Source organism: Anolis sagrei, chromosome 6, assembly GCF_037176765.1.
Source record: "Anolis sagrei isolate rAnoSag1 chromosome 6, rAnoSag1.mat, whole genome shotgun sequence".
Classification (NCBI taxonomy): domain Eukaryota; kingdom Metazoa; phylum Chordata; class Lepidosauria; order Squamata; family Dactyloidae; genus Anolis; species Anolis sagrei.
In genome coordinates this window covers 99,885,814-99,900,761 of record NC_090026.1, presented here as the reverse complement: position 1 = coordinate 99,900,761, position 14,948 = coordinate 99,885,814, and the positions used below count along the sequence as shown (strand labels likewise).

At 38.7% G+C, this 14,948-nt stretch overlaps 1 protein-coding gene across 2 annotated transcripts in view; it reads left to right on the top strand.

Annotated features, from left to right (window-relative positions):
- UMAD1 (UBAP1-MVB12-associated (UMA) domain containing 1) overlaps positions 1–14,948 on the top strand; it is a 39,327-nt gene that overhangs the window by 9,365 nt on the left and 15,014 nt on the right. For both annotated transcript variants that reach the window (XM_060782201.2, XM_060782200.2), the window contains exon 3: positions 9,777–9,862. In XM_060782201.2, coding sequence (XP_060638184.2) covers positions 9,777–9,862 — 86 coding nt within the window. The remainder of the gene's footprint in view (positions 1–9,776; positions 9,863–14,948) is intronic.

Below are 14,948 nucleotides of genomic sequence, written 5' to 3'. Positions count from 1 at the left end.
ATTTAAAAGAGTCTTGTGCAAGAAATTAAAGAGCAGGGAAGCAGGGAAATCACCAAAGAAGAATTCAAACAAATAACCAACACATGTTGGGAAAAGGTCAGAAAAGTTAAAACGCAAAATGTGTTCAAGTTTGCCAGAGAGATTAAAAACAATTAAAAGGAGTTATTTGATTATGTCAGTAGAAAAAAGAAGAACAAGGAAATGGTAAAGCCTCTGCGTGGAGAGGATAGTGAAATGCTAACAAGGATAGAGAAAAGGCAGAGCTGCTCAACACCTTCTTTGCCTCAGTCTTCTCCCACAAGCAGATACGTGTTTAACATGAGCAATATGGAGTGGACAAGGCAATAGGGAAAATGCAACCCAAAGTAGGTAAAGAAGTAGTTCAGGGATACCTGGCTACTCTAAATGAATTCAACTCTTTAGGGCCAGATGAACTACATCCAAGAGTATTGAAGGAACTAGCAGAAGTCATTTCAGAACCACTGGCAATAATCTTTGAAAACTCTTGGAGAACAGAAGTCCCAGCAGACTGGAGGAAGGCAAATGTCCCTATCTTCAAGAAGGGAAAGAAGGAGGACCCAAACAATTACTGTCCAGTCTATCTGACATCAATACCAGGAAAGAATCTAGAGTGGTTCAGTAAGGAGGTAGTCTGTAATCAGTTAGAAAAGAATTCTGTGTTCAGTGAAAGTCAACATGGATATCTTAAAAACAAGTCATGTCAGACTTATCTCTTTTTTCGATAGAGTTACAAGCTTGTTAGATGCAGGGAATGCTGTGGATGTAGCATATCTTGATTTCACCAAGTCCTTTGACAAGGTCCCCCACAATCTTCTTTCAAACAAACTAGTAAAATGTGGGTTAGATAATACTACTGTTAGGTGGGTTTATAATTGGTTAAACAACTGATCTCCAGTAGTTCTACTTCATCCTGGAAATAAGTGACTAGTGGAATGCCACAGGGTTTAGTCCTGGGCCCAGTTCTGTTCAAAATAACTTGGATGAAAGTTTAGAGGGCATGCTTATCAAGTTTGCAAATGACACCAACATGGGCGTGGCAGCAAATACTCCAGAAGACAAGATCAGAATTCAAAATGACCTTAACAGATTAGAGAGTTGGGCCAAAACAAAAAAAAATGAATTTCAAGAAGGAGAAATGTAAAATACTGCACTTAGGTGGAAAAAATGAATTATACAGATATAGGATGGGTGATACTTGGCTTGACAACAATACATGTGAAAAAGATCTTGGAGTCTTGGTGAGCAAGAAGTTGAACATGAGCCAACAGTATGTGGCAGCAGCTAAAAGGGTTTTTTAAAAAAGGCTAAAAGGGATGCAGCACCTTAAAAGGAGTATAGTGTCTAGATCTAGGGAAGTCATGGTGCCTCTCTTTGAGGCATTGGTTGAGATGGTATCAGTTGAAGCATGATTGTTAAAGTTTAAATTTTGCAACTGGTAATGGCTGTGATCTGAAAAACAGATAATAGCAGGAGGTAAATTATTTGTCTTTAGTCTTCAATATGACACGAAAAACCACTTAGGAACCTAGGAGGTTTTATACAAACCATTTCTGATCTGGCATGGGCGAATCTCCTGTCCAAAGAAAAACAGTTCGAAAACAATTCTCACAGGTCATGTTCAAGCCCTTGGGCGTGCCTGATGTAGTTCATTGGATCACAGCCAATGTATCTGGCAAGAAAAATGGCATTGTTACTGGGTATGATTACGTGCAAAACAAGTGATGATAAAGAGGGCTGAAAATACTTATAAAAACCACCATTAACAGAAAAAAGAGGAACAATTAAAATTGGTTTGCACATGTTTATTCCCACCAGCCAGCCCACTCACAAGAGCCCTGGTGGTGCTGTGCATGATACACACGCTCTCCCTTTTCTCTACCTCCAGGTATTTCTGGAATGTACCATTTAAGATTTAGATATGTTTTAGTGGCTGAATTTTTTCTTATTATTATGTAATGCAAGTGACCTTGAAATGAAGTATGAGTGTTTGCATACATTCCATTGCTTCAGACTGAGAGCACTCAAATGGATCACTAAATAACTGTTTCCCTAGTGAAGAGGGAGGTAGTTTCAATTGTTATGTTGGGGAATAGAAATGGGAAGAGGAATAAGTGGAAATTCCCAGTTTAAAGTTATTAGTAATTTGAGGTCCTTTCTTGCTATCAGCATACTAATCTTTAAAATAGCGAAATATTTCCCCATCTCATCCCATTGTCACTAGCAATGTATGCGTTCTCTAGGTGTCTTCACAGTTCTCACAAATGCTGATTCACAACTCACCTTTAGTATTCTGTGTTTCCTTTGACTTCCTACATTTAGTTGAACAAAGACATCAAATATCACTTGAATCATAAGATGTTTCCAGGCATTGAGAGTATGTTTTCATTATATAATTGCCACTGAAATGCTAGAAATTGATTTAGTAACACCTATAGAAAATACCTGTGATTTTAATCTGGACCTAAACAAAAATAAGGGTCTTTCGTAGAAGTCACAAGATAAGTGAGATCCACTGCCTATTTAAATCACTCCAGTAGCTTCCAAGGCAGTCTGACCTAACTTTTAATGGCTCATCATGTCAGGAAATTGTTCCTGTATTTATTTCTTCATCATATTAGTCTTATAATTTGATTTATTTGCAACTCTTCGTCACAGACTTTTCTAATTTGGTGCTTTCTAGAGGTTTTAGATAGTAGCCATGCTGGATAGTGGTAATTATTGTCCAATATATTGGGTGCAAGACAGGGGAAGGCTGCTGTGAATCAACAGAAAACTATCCATTTTTCTCATGTACTCCTACTAACTTTGACAGCATTTTTCTTGTGTCATCATTAACCATAATAAATGCCACTGCTTTGCCAGCTCAAATATTCAGAAAATGTTACTAATGAATCAAAGGGTTGCCATGTGCTTGTTACATTTACAGATAATCTTAGTGAGGATTTTTAGTGGAACTATTGTACATTCCTGGTGTTACCCAGATGGGCCACTGTGCCCCTGCTTTCATGTATTTGGTTTATTTGTTTGTCTGATTTATTTATTTATTTATTTATTTATGTACTTCATTTATACCCTGCCTTTCTCACCAGCTTTCCCAGCTCTCATACCTTTCTCCTCTTTTTTCTCTTCCTTCCCTCCTACTTCCCTTATTCCCTGCTCAATTTCCTTCCTTCCTTCCTTCCTTCCTTCCTTCCTTCCTTCCTTTTCCCTTCCCTTCCCTTCCCTTCCCTTCCTTTTCTTTCCCTTCCTTTCCCCCTTTCTCCAGTTTTGAGAGGAGCTACCTCACAATGTCTCCATAGCCACATTGCTCTCTTTGTGGCTCTTTAATTCCTTCCTTCTCCTCATGCACATGTCACCTTTCTTTCCCACTGACAACATAGAGGACCACTCCAGCAACAGCCAATGCAGTGACATCACATAGAGCCCCTTGTACAGACAGAAAAATAGACTGGATGGACAGACAGACATAATTTGACTTTTAGAGAGAGAGAGAGAGAGAGAGAGAGAGGAGGGGGAAGGGGTGGAGAAGTAGTAGTAGTAGCAGCAGTAGTATTGCAGCAGTAAGAAGAATTAGTCTGGGCTAAATACTTGGGAACACTGGAGGGATTTGTATGTTGCCTTAAAGGGAATAGGAAAGCTAAATCTTAAACTGCCAACTTGAATGACATGTCTTTACATGAAAATAAAATTGCATTTGCCTTTTCACTACATCTGGCAAATTAATGCCTGTTCCTGTGTGTGGGGGTATGATTGCACACGCAGACAGGGAAATTCAAGGCCCATACTAAAAATAAACCAACCAAACATACCATTTTATTCAAATCTTTGGAAAACTGATAGTAATATAGTTTGCTTTTACTAGAAAGCCTGTCAGCAGAAGACAATTTATAGTCAATGCCATTCTTCCCAACTACTGAATGTAGGAGATGTGTCTGTTCAGCAAAATTAAGACACTGTTCTCAGTTCAGTTTGTTTCAGATTAAAATTGTGGTTTTATTGGAAATTTTGTGATAATCTATAATTTTTTGTGGCAGGTATTGTTAATACTGAAGCAGCTAAGCTCAATATTCTTTATGGTTTCATTGCTATTACATTTCCTTTGTATGTGGTTCTTTCCAGTACAGCTACATTCATTACTCATTTCAATCATTAGAGCTCAAAGGAAACTGAGCTTTAAAAGTAAACTTATATTGAATGTCAACTTCGTATGGCAAATCATTTGGAATATTTAAAATGCTTTGTAACATTAAACTTTGTTTCAGTGTTTGTAACCATAGTGTTGTTCCAATAGATGGAATTTTGAGGACTCTTGCATTGAAACTGAAGATAAAATTGGTTTACCCTGATCTGTTTTTCTCTCTCTCCCAATTATCTAGTTGAAGATGTTGATCTATTAGGAGAAAGGTCAATTCTATTTAGCAGAACAGTTTGAACTATTGTGCTTGTATGTCTCCTATTCAACGATAGTATCCACATGAGAAGCATGCCCTACTTTAATTTAGGCAAGTTGAAGATCTTTGGCTTCACTTTTGGAAAAATATTAGCTAACCCTCTAGACAGAGAAGTTTAGTTGTCACAGTAACATTTTGCATGGATTTCAATACTTCAGGCAGTCCCAAACAACTCATAGTTAACAACAGGGGTGAGACAACAGGAAGTGAGAGAAATCTTCCCCTGTCTACTTCATCACACTAAAGAATGAGTGCATTTTAAATCCAGATACTGGTCAAAGGACATTTAACCAACTACCAAACTCACAAGTTTTGTATTTTTCTGTTTGTTTGCTTTGTTCTGTTAGAAATGTAATATAATGGACTGGTTGCTCTGACACAACAAACAAATATTTTAAATCCAGTTGCTATCCTGCAGAATTCTGGGGTTTGTAGTTTAGGTAGGAGTCTTTAACAACCTCACTAAACTGCAAACCCCAGAATTTTGCAGGAGGCAGAAAATGGATTTAAGGTGGATTCATTCTTTAGTGTGATGAGGTAGTAGAAGGGAAATTCGCTCCTGGAAGAGTTATGGGGGAAAGTGTTTCCACTGAAGCTTTCTTGCCAATCCTTGTTTCAATCAACAACAAGCCATTTTTTTTCAAAATCCAATTATTATAGGGACAGAAAGTGAGGTGAAATCTTCTGAACAGGGGAACAGTCAGCAAAACAAACACCACAGGGTGTTAACCCTTCCTATGCTATCCAAAGCTAGCTATAGGTATGCAGGTAGGTAGATAGATAGATATACAATTTTGGTTCGAGTTACACTTTAAAAATCTTCCTGTTCTGACTTATATACAAATTCAACTTCAGAACTAACCTACAGAACCTATCTTAGAATCATAGAATCATAGAATCAAAGAGTTGGAAGAGACCTCATGGGCCATCCAGTCCAACCCCCTGCCAAGAAGCAGGAATATTGCATTCAAATCACTCCTGACAAATGGCCATCCAGCCTCTGCTTAAAAGCTTCCAAAGAAGGAGCCTCCACCACACTCCGGGGCAGAGAGTTCCACTGCTGAACGGCTCTCACAGTCAGGAAGTTCTTCCTAATGTTCAGATGGAATCTCCTCTCTTGTAGTTTGAAGCCATTGTTCCGTGTCCTAGTCTCCAAGGAAGCAGAAAACAAGCTTGCTCCCTCCTCCCTGTGGCTTCCTCTCACATATTTATACATGGCTATCATATCTCCTCTCAGCCTTCTCTTCTTCAGGCTAAACATGCCCAGTTCCCTAAGCCGCTCCTCGTAGGGCTTGTTCTCCAGACCCTTGATCATTTTAAAAGCCCTCCTCTGGACACATTCCAGCTTGTCAATATCTCTCTTGAATTGTGGTGCCCAGAATTGGACACAGTATTCCAGATGTGGTCTAACCAAAGCAGAATAGAGGGGTAGCATTACTTCCTTAGATCTAGACACTATGCTCCTATTGATGCAGGCCAAAATCCCATTGGCTTTTTTTGCTGCCACATCACATTGTTGGCTCATGTTTAACTTGTTGTCCACGAGGACTCCAAGATCTTTTTCACACGTACTGCTCTCGAGCCAGGCGTCCCCCATTCTGTATCTTTGCATTTCATTTTTTCTGCCAAAGTGGAGTATCTTGCATTTGTCACTGTTGAACTTCATTTTGTTAGTTTTGGCCCATCTCTCTAATCTGTCAAGATCGTTTTGAATTCTGCTCCTGTCCTCTGGACTATTGGCTATCCCTCCCAATTTGGTGTCATCTACAAACTTGATGATCATGCCTTCTAGCCCTTCATCTAAGTCATTAATAAAGATGTTGAACAGGACCGGGCCCAGGACGGAACCCTGCGGCACTCCGCTTGTCACTTCTTTCCAAGATGAAGAGGAAGCATTAGTGAGCACTCTCTGTGTTCGTCCACTTAACCAATTACAGATCCACCTCACCGTAGTTTTGCCTAGCCCACATTGGATTAGTTTCCTTGCCAGAAGGTCATGGGGGACCTTGTCGAAGGCCTTACTGAAATCCAGGTACGCTACATCCACGGCATTCTCCGCATCTACCCAGCTTGTAGCTCTATCGAAGAAAGAGATCAGATTAGTCTGGCATGACTTGTTTTTGATAAATCCATGTTGACTATTAGCGATGACTGCATTTGTTTCTAAGTGTTTGCAGACCGCTTCCTTAACAATCTTTTCCAGAATCTTGCCCGGTATCGACGTGAGGCTGACCGGACGGTAGTTGTTTGGGTCGTCCTTTTTTCCCTTCTTGAAGATTGGGACCACATTGGCCCTCCTCCAATCTGCTGGAACTTCTCCCGTTCTCCAAGAACTCTCAAAGATGGTTGCCAATGGTTCCGAAATGACTTCCGCTAGTTCCTTCAGTACTCTTGGGTGTAGTTGATCTGGCCCTGGGGACTTGAACTCATTAAGAGCGGCCAGGTATTCCTGGACAACTTCTTTCCCAATTTGGGGTTGGATGTCCTCCAATCCCTCATCCACTCCATCTTGCTGAGGTTGAAAACTCTCTTTTTGTGAGAAGACCGAGGCAAAGAAGGCATTAAGTAGTTCTGCCTTTTCCCTGTCCCCTGTCAGAATTGCCCCATCTTCTCCTCGAAGAGGTCCTATCGCCTCCTTGTTTTTCCTTTTTCTACTGACATAAGAATAGAAGCCTTTTTTATTGTTTTTAATGTCCCTGGCAAGTCTGAGCTCGTTTTTTGCTTTAGCTTTCCGGACCTTTTCCCTACAGGTGTTGGCTATTTGTTTGAATTCTTCTTTGGTGATTTCTCCCTTTTTCCACTTCTTGTGCATGTCTCTTTTGTGTCTTAGCACAGTTAGAAGTTCTTTGGACATCCATTCTGGCTTCTTTGCACTTGTCCTATTTTTTCTCTTTGTTGGCACGGTTTGCAATTGCGCCTTGAGTATTTCACTCTTGAGAAATTCCCATCCATCCGTAGCTCCCTTGTCTTTTAGTATCTGTGTCCACGGAATGCTGCTCAGCGTTTCCTTCATTTTTTGGAAATCAGCTCTCCTAAAGTCCAAAATGCGGGTTTGACTTGTCTTAGTTTCGGCCTTCTTGTTCATAACTTGGGGACTGCCTGTATTTATACAACCCACAAACACAGCACTTCCTTTTAAAAGAAATGAAATATGTATGATCTATAATGAAGCCGCAATCATGACATGCAGGTTTAAAAACAGAACAATATAAATGATAGTTGAGGGGAGGAGTAAAATGGAACTTGTTTGTAAGGTCTGCCCTCCATATTCACAGATTCACCATCCACTACTTGAAACACACACACCCCAAATCCCCAAAACAAACCTTGATTTTTTTACTGTTTTATATATGGTACATGGTTTTATTACCCCATTGTATATAGTGGAACTTGAGCGCCCCTGAATTTTGGTATCCACAGGGATTCCTGAAAGCAAACCCCAGAAGATACCAAGAACTCTCACTATACTGGTTTTCTAAATCTAATCAGACCAAAATATCCTCAGGAATTTGGGGGATCACCTAGTTAGCTGATTGATTGCAGTAGAAGTCAGAGGAAAAAACTACAGGTTTCTCCATTTTAATCAATACTATAGACTGGGCCTGAAAAACCTGTGGCCCTCCAAGTGTTGGGGACTCCCAACTACAAGAAGGCTAAGCCAGTTTGTTCAATTGGTCTGGAATTCTGGGAGCTAAAGTCCAACACACTGGGAGGAATTCAGGTGGACAGGCCTACTGTAGATGTATGTAACCCTCCCTAGTCATGAGATGTCATTTGCAACCAGAAGGGAGAGCCGATTGGAGGGCAAGAGCTCAGTGGCCCCCTCCAGTGGCCTGATATTTCCAAGTTCTACAGTCAAAATGCTTTTTAACACTTTGGGATGCTTACTAAGACACAGGATTTAAGAATGTCTTATTTAGTATAGTCCCTCAGATGGCTCCCTCCTTATCATGCTAAGGTCAGATTATTGTTAAAATGACAGAATTTATATTTAGCTGGAGGAGTACATAACCATACTTCACATACTCAAAAATATGAACTTCAAATGAACCTATCATAACAGTGAGCTTGAATTTCACAGTTTCATAGCCCACATTGTAAGAGGAAAAATGTTTTCCATATTAGTGTATACAAGTGTTCTGCTCCTAGCATTTTTGAAAGTATCTGACTTTATTCAAAGACAGTTGTTGATGCTCACTGTGGTATTCCTTTCTCAAACTACCTTTGTGTTGAGTCTTGCTTTAAAGCAAAATGCCAAAATATGGCATATGTTTTGGCAACACTGTTTAGATCTCAAACCAAAGAACAGAAAGGAGATTTTATAGTAAAAATGAAATATCTCATTTGCATAAGTATTTCCAAGGATTTAATTTATCCCAAAGCAAGCTGCCTGTACTGATAGTCACTCAGAAATGCACTTCGGCGTAGTAAACTATTATTATTATTATTATTATTATTATTTGAAACACAACAAGATGAGTCCACAGCAAACAAGATCACTCTGCTGGCCGTTGTAACGGATCACATGTCGGACACTTCCCAAGTGAAAAACCACAACACCCCCTGAATTGGTCTTAAAAACCTTCATCTTTAAAAGCCTGTCTGAATAAAAAGGTTTTAGCCTGCCACTGAAGGAAAGCATGGGGGGGGGGGGGGCATTCTGGCTTCCCTGGGCAGGGAATTCCAAAGTTGAGGGGCAGCTCTCTCGTTTCCACCAACCGAGCTTGAGATGGAGATAGAATTGAGAGAAGGGCCTCTTCAGGGCCCAGGCAGGTTCGTACAAGGGGATGCAGTCAGCCAAATAGCCTGGACCTGAACTGCTAAAATCTTAGTGTGGGGTACCTCTCTTTTCAATTAAATCTCATGAAATGAGAAGCACATTTCTTATAATACAAAATATTACTTATATTAACTCTTGGAAATGGGGTGTTCTGTGATGAAATATAACTTAACACAACCATGTCCTCTACATAAATAATATTTGTACATGTATAAACATGTTTGTGTTTTGTTACAGATTTTGATTGATAATATTTCCATTAAGAAGAGAGTGCACCATTTTGTAATGTGAAAATTTTTTACCCACACCATTAATAACATTTTAAAACATAAAATGTTTGTTAAACAGATGGAACGTTATAATTGTTTCCTGAAAAGCAACTCAGGAATTTCATCCTGCCTATTAGTTTGAATTACACATTGGTTGAAGAGGATGGTAGCAGTGTAACAAACTTGTACGTTGTAATTAAAAATGTAATCATGAACAAGGCTATTAAGACATTAATATTGTGTCATTTCTTCTAGACAATACAGTTAATGAAGAAAGGAATGGCTCTACAGATAAAACTTCATTGTACGTGACTGGATCTGAAGGGGATCAGGCTTCACAGGTCAGAATGCTCAACTTTAAAGCTGATTAAAAATATTACAGCTGATTTTAGCAGCTGTAATATTAAGTAATGTAAGTTATTGTTTTCTATTTTGATAAGGCTTCAGAAATTGTATTCTCTTCCGAATTGTCATAAGTTATCCTGAGAAAAAGAAAAATGTTAGAGTACGAAATAAAAGGCACTTATTTTTAGTTCTCTAATAGAAAGAACTATTTCACTTTTTCCAAAGAGGATAAATTGGAATCATAAGTTTGTCATGTTAAAGAATAAAAGTATTCTGAATAATGTGATATGATGTTAAGCTTTTTAAACATTTAAAATGAATCTGTAATGGTATAAATAAAGTATCCAGTTTCTTTGAAGTCTTTCTAACTACCCTTTATTTTCAAGAGAGGTAGAAGAGAGGCTTATAAATATATTAATACCGAACGCTTTTGTGATTGAACAGGTATTCTTATGCCATGAGAGCTCTGTTGGCTAGAATTGTAAAGTCATTTACTTGGATAGTAGAGCATGCCATCATGTTTATTCAGGTTTTCCCTTCTCCCTATTAGATATAGGTCTTTTTAAGCATAATATATCTACAAACATTTGATTATAATTAATATGGGTCTGAATGACTGACCTTGTTTGTTATAAAGTAATTTATTTTTGAGATTCTTGTAATTTATATAATAATTTCAGAAGAAAAATCTGTATGCTTAATAAGTTTTTTTTAAAAAGTTTGCTGATTTAGCTATATCTACCTAAGAGAGAAGTTGCTTTTTAATATAAAAATAGTGTGTCTCTTTGTTAGGAGCTCCTGTAGTGAAGTATCAAACTAAGTTATGGTAGTACAGGTTGAACATTATCACACATTTTAATTCTTAGTAGAGGTCATGGATCCCTTATCCAAAATCAGAAAATGTCCACATGGGTGGCTGAGATAGTGATTCCTTTGCTTTCTGAGGGTTGAGTGTACACATAATTCATTTAACATACACAATTATTATGAATATTATGTAAAATCATTAGGCTATGTGTCTAAGGTTCAGTACACTCTCAGTTAGTTGGCACCCATGAGGATTGGTAGATGCCAGATAAATATAGTTTCTGATTGCTTGAGAGTTACTATTAGAAATAGGCCTAACTAATACTATGCCCCATACTATAACATACTGTAAACTCTGTATTATTATTAATAATAACAATAATAATAATAATTTATTTTTTACTCTCCTTGTGGCTCGAGATTGCAATATCGCTAAGAATGCATAATCATCTAAGAACATTCTACAAAATACACATATTAAAACATATTTCTACAAAATATATAATACAATACAAAGAACAAAGATTAAACATAATTCACAAGTTTACAATTTGTGACTAAAACTGCCTGGGTAAACCTGCCAGAAGACATAGGTCTTTAGATGGTTTTAAAATTCTGACAGCTCATTTAGCGGTCAGAGCCCTTCCAGCAGGTCATTTCACAGTCTTGGGGTGGCCCAATGAAAAGGTCCCCTGGGTGACGTTTGCCAGTCAGGTTCTGGCAGTAGCCGCCCTTCAGAGGACCTAGGCGTGCAGGGCAGATTGTACGGGAGAAGGCGATCCTGTAGGTAACCTGGACCCAAACAATATAGGGCTTTAAAGGTAAAAACTAACACTTTGTGCTTTGCTCAGAAACTTGCTGGCAGCCAGTGGGGTAGCTTTAGAATAGATGTAAAATGCTCATTCATGGATATTTCTGTAACCAATCTGGCTGCCTTATTTTGAACCAACTGGAATTTCCAAACTTGGTACAAAGGTAGCCTAATGTAGAGCACATTGGAGAACAAGCCCTATGAGGAGCGGCTTAGGGAACTGGGCATGTTTAGCCTGAAGAAGAGAAGGCTGAGAGGAGATATGATAGCCATGTATAAATATGTGAGAGGAAGCCACAGGGAGGAGGGAGCAAGCTTGTTTTCTGCTTCCTTGGAGACTAGGACGCGGAACAATGGCTTCAAACTACAAGAGAGGAGATTCCATCTGAACATTAGGAAGAACTTCCTGACTGTGAGAGCCGTTCAGCAGTGGAACTCTCTGCCCCGGAGTGTGGTGGAGGCTCCTTCTTTGGAAGCTTTTAAGCAGAGGCTGGATGGCCATTTGTCAGGGGTGATTTGAATGCAATATTCCTGCTTCTTGGCAGGGGGTTGGACTGGATGGCCCATGAGGTCTCTTCCAACTCTTTGATTCTATGATTCTATGATTCTATACATTAATTTCATGTTTAGACTTGGATTCCATCTCTAAGACATCTTATTGTGCACATACATGCAAATACAGGTATTCCAAAATAAATAAAAAATGAAACCAAAAGCACTTCTGGTCCCAAGCATTTTGGATGAAAGATACTCCTCCTGTATATATAATCTATATTCTTTTGTCTTTGAACTGTTGATGGTGTTATAGATTAAATGATAAGCAGTGCAAAACACAGTGAAAGAATCAATGCACAAGTTGTAGTCACTTATGAACAAAACAAGGATCCCTAACCCACAGCATTACTATAACATTACTTTTACTATAAGGTGTTCCTTATGAAGTGTAGCATATAAGATATAGCCTATCTTTGTGATCGTATCTCACCCTATGAACCGGCATGGGCTCTGCGATTGGCCAAGGAGGCCTTTCTCTCACTTCTGCCACCATCACAAGTATGGTGGGGGGGGGGGGGATTTTTGGTGATGGCCCCTCGATTTTGGAACTCCCTCCCCAGGGAGATTAGGCAAGTCCCCAAACTGTTGTCCTTTCATAGGAACCTGAAAACCTTGATGTTCCAACAGGTTTTTGAGATTAATTAGGCCCTAGGATCATTCCCTAGGCCGTTAGATAGTACTCTGTTCAGAACTTTATCCACTTCCCCGTCTCTATGATACACTGTTGCACTAGCCCTTGCCCAGCCTTTTTGTAGTTGTTCAGTGTTTTTATGAGTGATGGTCACTTGTTGGCCTGACAGGTGTATCGTATCCAAATTTGTTGTCAATTTGTCCAGTGGTTTTTGAGTTATGTTAATACCAGAAACATTTTTATTTATTTATATAGATACTAGCCGCCCCCTGCCACGTATTGCTGTGGCCCACTCTGGTGGTCATGGGGGTTCTGTGTGGGAGGTTTGGCTCAATTCTATCATTGGTGGGGTTCAGAATGCTCTGTGATTGTAGGTGAACTACAAATCCCAGCAACTACAACTTCCAAATGTCAAGATTCTATTTTCCCCAAACTCCACCAGTGTTCACATTTGGGCATATTGAATATTCATGTAGAGTTTGGTCCAGATCCATCATTGTTTGAGTCCACAGTGCTCTCTGGGTGTAGGTGAACTACAACTCCAAAACCAAAGGATATTGCCCACCAAACCCTTCCAGTATTTTCTGTTGGTCATGGGAGAACCGTGTGCCAAGTTTGGTTCAATTCCATTGTTGGTGGGGTTCAGAATGCTCTTTGATCGTAGGTGAACTATATATCCCAGCAATTACAACTCCCAAATGACAAAATCAATCTTTTGAGTGAAGGGCATACATTAGGTTGTTAGGTGTCTTGTGTCCCAATTTGGTGTAAATTCGTCCAGTGGTTTTTGAGTTCTGTTAATCCCACAAATGAACATTACATTTTTATTTATATAGATGATGTTTATTTTAATTTTGTCTGTATGGTTTTCTTTTTTGGCAACTGAATGTTTTGCTTTATATGTTGGAAACCGCCCTAAGTCCCCTTGAGGAGATGGGGTGGTATATAAATTAAGTTTATTATTTATTAATTAATTAAATTAACTAATGAACTAATACCTTACAATCTGAAAGGAGATATGTTTACAGATCACCTGCATATTCACAGTAAAACAATGTAGAATCTAATGCAACTATCTCAGTTTTATTCCTATGTGAAAAGTGAATCCCTCAAATAGAACATATCAAAGACATCTGAGATGTTGGTTCTTCTTGTGCCAAAGCATCTAAAAATGTGTCAGGCTTTCCATTGAAAAAAGTTACATGAAGGTAGTTGTGTATTTCAGTAATATGTCACTTTGTTTTATTTATTGTTTTACGAAATAAATTCAATAAGCAGTAAAGCGTTATTATTTTAGATCTATTCTTTTTATGAGTGGGTGGATTTAAGAACATTTATGTAGTAGACAACCAAGGAGAAAGTGACAGAGAAATGTTAGACATGTTTCCAAGAAAAGAGTGACATTGGAAATAGTATACCAAAGATAATGGTCTTAATTTAGTACATACAACTAGACAGTAAGAGCTTTTGAAATTGACTTGGATCCAGAAAAGCTGATAATTTTTAAAGGGTTTTAGAGGCCCAGGGAAATGCCAAAGGTTTATCGGTGTTGTGGATTCAAAGTAAAATAAACCAGGGAAATGAAAACTTGCGAATAGTTGGTTGCTGATGGAAAAAAATCAGAAGCCTATTGGCATTAGAAACAAGGAAAAGTGACTGTTCATGAAAGACTATTGCCAAGAAAAATAGGGAAGGAAAAATCCACAAACAAATTACAGGAAATTAGGAATCATAGAAATTATGTTTGTGCACATAGCTTGATGAAACAGCTGAAACGATGACTAAAACATACCGTTTTCCTTTTTCTTTTTTATTACAATTTCTCTTTAAAATGGGATGTAGATGGACAGCTGCCCAGCCACAAAATCTATCACTAATTTAATTTGGATTTGGTGATCTCATGAAATAATCTAAAATAGCAGGTAGCAATAGTAGAGGACTTGTTGATCATGGATGTCCCCTGAAAACCAGTTTCAGTACGTTTACACCAATGTCTGTGTCCTTGAAATTATTCCCATGGAAGGAAGTGGATGAAAAACTGTTACAATGGGATTGATTATCCATCTAGTTTTTTCAAACATGTGTGAACAGAAACTGCTAATGACTGCCCAATTAAGCATCCCAGGAAGGCTCATTATAGAATCATAGAGTTGGAAGAGACCTCATGGGCCATCCAGTCCAACCCCCTGCCAAGAAGCAGGAATATTGCATTCAAATCACCCCTGACAGATGGCCATCCAGCCTCTGTTTAAAAGCTTCCAAAGAAGTAGCCTCCACC